Here is a 4,098-nt window from a genome sequence, read left to right as displayed (position 1 = left end):
CTGCCGAGACATGGCTCCCATGAGCAGGCTCCTAGAATGGGGAGGGGGTCCGGGGGAGACCCAAGAGAACCGAGGAGTGAGGGGCCAGGTCTGCTGTGCTGTCGTTCATGCGTTCACACGTCCCCCTGCCCTGTCCCCCACTCGCCTTACCACTGGGCTTGGCGGGTTCGCACAGGCTTTGTGCAAAGCCCTTTGGGCTTGGAGGCAGACTCGTTATGGCTCTGGAGAAATGAGCCTGGCTTTCCACTGCTGACTTCTCTTTTAATTAGATTCTGACAGCAGCGTGCAGGGCCGACTGGCAGCAAACTCAGGTGCAGCTCTCCGTGGCCCCAGGCCTCTTGGTTTTAGCGCAGTCTGGCTTTTTCAGAGGCAGGAAATGCTTCTCACTTTTCTACAAGAGCCGGGCAGGAGCTTCGCGGCACACGTACGAGCACGCATCCGCCCTCCTGCTGGTGCGTGCGTTTGTGTGTCTGTGTACATGTATGTACGAGCCACTTTTGGGAAAGTCTGCAGACAAGGCATGTGGAGAGGCCCCTTCCATCCTGCCGTCCGGCCCGGTCATCCATCTGATCAGTGACGACGGGCGCTGTGGGAAGGCGGGTCGGGCCTCGGTGTCGCACCTGTGACGGGGGTGGTGGTTCCTCCAGGCCTTTCCCAGATGGACCCCTCCAGGTGTCCTGCCGGCGTCCGGGCCCTCAGGAAAGTTGTCTGCAGTGCAGGCTGGTTCAGGAAGACAGCGACCCCCCAGCCGGGGTTCCCTGGAAGGGTTCGCCTCTCAAGAAAAGAGAACTAGAAGCCAGCGCTCAGGGCTATGGGCAGCGGGTCTGGGGTGAAAGGCCAGAAATATGGAAATTCTGCCCCTCCTTTTACACTGCGTGGCCTGGGCCCAGCTTTGTGGAGGCCACTGGGGCTTGGCCTTTCCCCAAAGTCCAGAGGCTTCCTGGCTGAGCCTCCAGCACCTGGGCCTTCACTGGGGTGGGGGAGGCGTGCTGAGGAAGGAGGAGCAGAGATACCCCAGGGAGCCCCTAGTCTTAGCTCCCAATCCAAGGGAGGAAATAGCCCCCTGCTCTCTGACTGTGACCCTCCTCCCCCTTGGGGAGCCCCCACTTTGATGGAGACCATGTGGCCCTGCCCTTGGCGAGCTCCTTGTCTGCGAGGGAGCTGCAGCTCTGCTGTCGGGGTCCCCCCATGAAGGGATGAGTGGTGAACCCTGCCTTGAGAAAGCTGGCCATCGCTCTTCTCTCCCTGCCCCCGCTCTGGGGACCCTCTGTCCTCTTCTGGGGGCCTCTGCCTTCTTGATCCCCCAGTCCGTGGGCCTCCCCTCGCTTGGGCCGCAGAGCTTAGCCCTCAGAGACTGGGTCAGAAAAAGCAATTTTGTGGGCCATCTCACAGTCTCGCCCTCCTGGGAGTGAGCTCCGAGTCCACTGGCTTGGCTCCCCATGGAGGGTCCCCCACCCGCGCCCCCGCCCCCACCAGCTTCTTTATCTTGGTGGGAAACCTCTTGGTGATTTGAGCCACGATGGAGTTGGGGCTGAGGTCCAGGCTGGAGTGACTCTACGGCAAAAGAAAGAGTCCCCTTATGCCCCTTCTCGCTCAGGAAGCCCGTGTGAGACCCAGAATTCCAGCCTCCTGCCACATCGCTGTCAAACTGAACTTCTTTCAAAGGTGTATCTGATCATGTCGCTTACAGCTCAGCCCTCCAGCACTTACAGATGAACTCTTCACCAGAGACCTCGAGGCAGCCTGGGGTGATCTGGCCCCACCCACCATCTTCCCACCTCTGTCTTTCCGCCGTGCTCCCCCACACCAGCCACCTGTCCGTTTCTCAAACAGACAAGCACATTCCTGCCCCAGGGCCTTTGCGCCTCCTGTGCCCTCTGCCTGGAGTGTTCACCCCCCTACCCCCCACCCCCATCCTTCCAGGGCTGATTCCTTCACATTTTTACATCTCTGCCTAAATGCTGCATTCTAGAACTCCCCTGGGTACCCAGTCTTAATGGCTCCCCATCTTTTTTCTGTGCGGTGGTGATCATTATCTGGAGTAATTTTTATCTGTTTGTTTGTTTCGGTCGTCTCTGCACTGGGGACATGTACTCCCCGAGAGTGGGCCCCTTGGTTCTCTCGCTCACCACCGTCTCCCCGGCACCTAGAGCCGTGCCAGGCACACAGTAGGAGCTCAAGCATCACATCTGTCGGATGAATGAGATTGTGTTAGGGACTGGGCCTGTGCCGAGCTTCCCCTCACCCAGGTTCCTATAGTTTTCATGACAACTTCCACTTACAAATGGGGAAACTGAGGCCCAGGCCTGCGAAGTTATTGAGGAAATCAGATTTAACAGCAGGTCTGGAAACAAATACATGTTCTGTCCAACATCTTCCTGCAGCTTTGGGTGTCTATGCTCTTTATAGAAAAAAATGGAAACAACAGAAAACCAGAGAGGAGGAAGCTGACCAGGTGTTGCCCCTGGCATAATTCTCAGCGTTCGGGTTTCTCCTCCCGTGTGCCTCCTCCTCCCCGCATTTCGGATGCTGCCTTTTTTCTGTTTTTCCTTTTTGCACTCACTGCCATAACAATCACATTTTTATGTTCATCGCGCACTCTCTGTCAACACGATTTTGAATGGATGTGGGACAGGTCACTCCGTGGGTACGTCCAGTTACCTGACTGTCCTGGATGGCTGGGCATTCAGGCTGTTTGTGGTCTGCCATTCTGAGGTTGTCTATCTCTGAGTCACAGCTGAATGTCATAGATGGAATTCAACTGTCCATCCGTCCTCTCTTGGACCAAATTTCACTGTGCGCTGGTCCCTGTGCTGAGCCAGTGGGTACTGAGGGGCCTGAGGTTCACTGTCTGTCCTAGGAGTTTATAGTCCAGGGTAGGAGGCAGCAGAGTACAGCCACAGAGTGCTGTAGGTGTCACTGGGCTGGACAGTGGGGTACGGTATGCGGAAGGAAGTGGCCGATACAATGGTGGTTGGGGGTGCCTCATGGAAAAGGGACATCACCCTGAAGGGGAGTCTTCAGATGCTGGAAAGCCGTTCGCAGGAAGGCAGTGGGTGATGCACGTTGCAGACAGGTCATGGCGAGGGTGCAGGCGTGCAGCAGGGCGTGTGGTGAGCACAGTTCGGCCCCAGGCTTTGACGGGCCTAGAGTGCAGGGAGTCGGGGCAGAGCTGGGGCCTGGAGCTCCAGCTGAGGCCTGGACTTTCTCCTTCAGTGGGTGGGAAGCCTGACCGCCTGTTTCTCCTCTTTAAAAAAAGAGTTTGTTTTATTTTTTAAAGATCAAAATTTTACAGACACCTGTGAAAAGAATCAAATGGCATGGAATGGTTTATGCAAAGGCCCTCACCACTCTCCACCCCAAGCCCTGCTTCCTGGGAGGAAATATTCCCCTGTTCTGTTTTTAAGCCACCTGGCACTTTCCTCATGATGAACTTGTCTGCCCGGCTGGTTCTCGATGTCTCAGTTTTGGGAATTAGGTGTGGCCTCCTGCTGCGGAAGACGAGGACGTGGCTCACGCCGCCCACCTTCACGGCTCTAGATAACACTTGGCTGCCGCTCCGTCTCCCCCTCTTGTCACAGTGGCATGCTAGCACCCAGTCCCGTCAACTCCCAAGAGCCAAGTGTGGGTGAATCTTGCCCTGCGCCTCGTTCAGTGATGTCGTGTGGGGAACTGGAGATTGGCCGTGTTAGAGTGTTTACACCGTGGGACTCGGCAGACACGACACACCAGGATGCCCCTGCCAGCTAAACAAATACCAACACCCCACTGCTGGGCTTCTGAGGTTCCCTTCCAGCCCTGACTCTGGTCCAGGTGGGGGCCAGATTAGCTTGGCCCTCCAGAGGCTCAGCTGGCAGTCCCGGCCCAGCACCAACACCCCTTTGTCTGTGCTGCAGCAAAGCTTCGAGGCGCACCAGGATGAGGCTGTGAGCGTGACGCACATGGTGAAGGCGGGCAGTGGCGTCTGGATGGCCTTCTCCTCTGGCTCCTCCATCCGCCTCTTCCACACGGAGACGCTGGAGCATCTGCAGGAGATCAACATCGCCACCAGGACCACCTTCCTCCTGCCAGGTGAGGCTTCCGTGGGGGCACAGTGCC

General features: G+C 57.3%; 1 protein-coding gene across 1 annotated transcript in view; it reads left to right on the top strand.

Moving 5' to 3' along the window:
- The window catches only part of ARHGEF10L (Rho guanine nucleotide exchange factor 10 like), a 134,342-nt gene that overhangs the window by 119,326 nt on the left and 10,918 nt on the right, over positions 1-4,098 (top strand). The window contains exon 28 of the mRNA XM_023532645.1: positions 3,897-4,071. Within this exon, the coding sequence (XP_023388413.1) occupies positions 3,897-4,071 (175 nt within the window). The remainder of the gene's footprint in view (positions 1-3,896; positions 4,072-4,098) is intronic.

The sequence above is a fragment of the Pteropus vampyrus genome, unplaced genomic scaffold, assembly GCF_000151845.1.
Source record: "Pteropus vampyrus isolate Shadow unplaced genomic scaffold, Pvam_2.0 Scaffold86, whole genome shotgun sequence".
Lineage (NCBI taxonomy): Eukaryota > Metazoa > Chordata > Mammalia > Chiroptera > Pteropodidae > Pteropus > Pteropus vampyrus.
The sequence above is the reverse complement of the archived record's forward strand: the minus strand, read 5'-3'. Positions and strand labels throughout refer to the sequence as shown.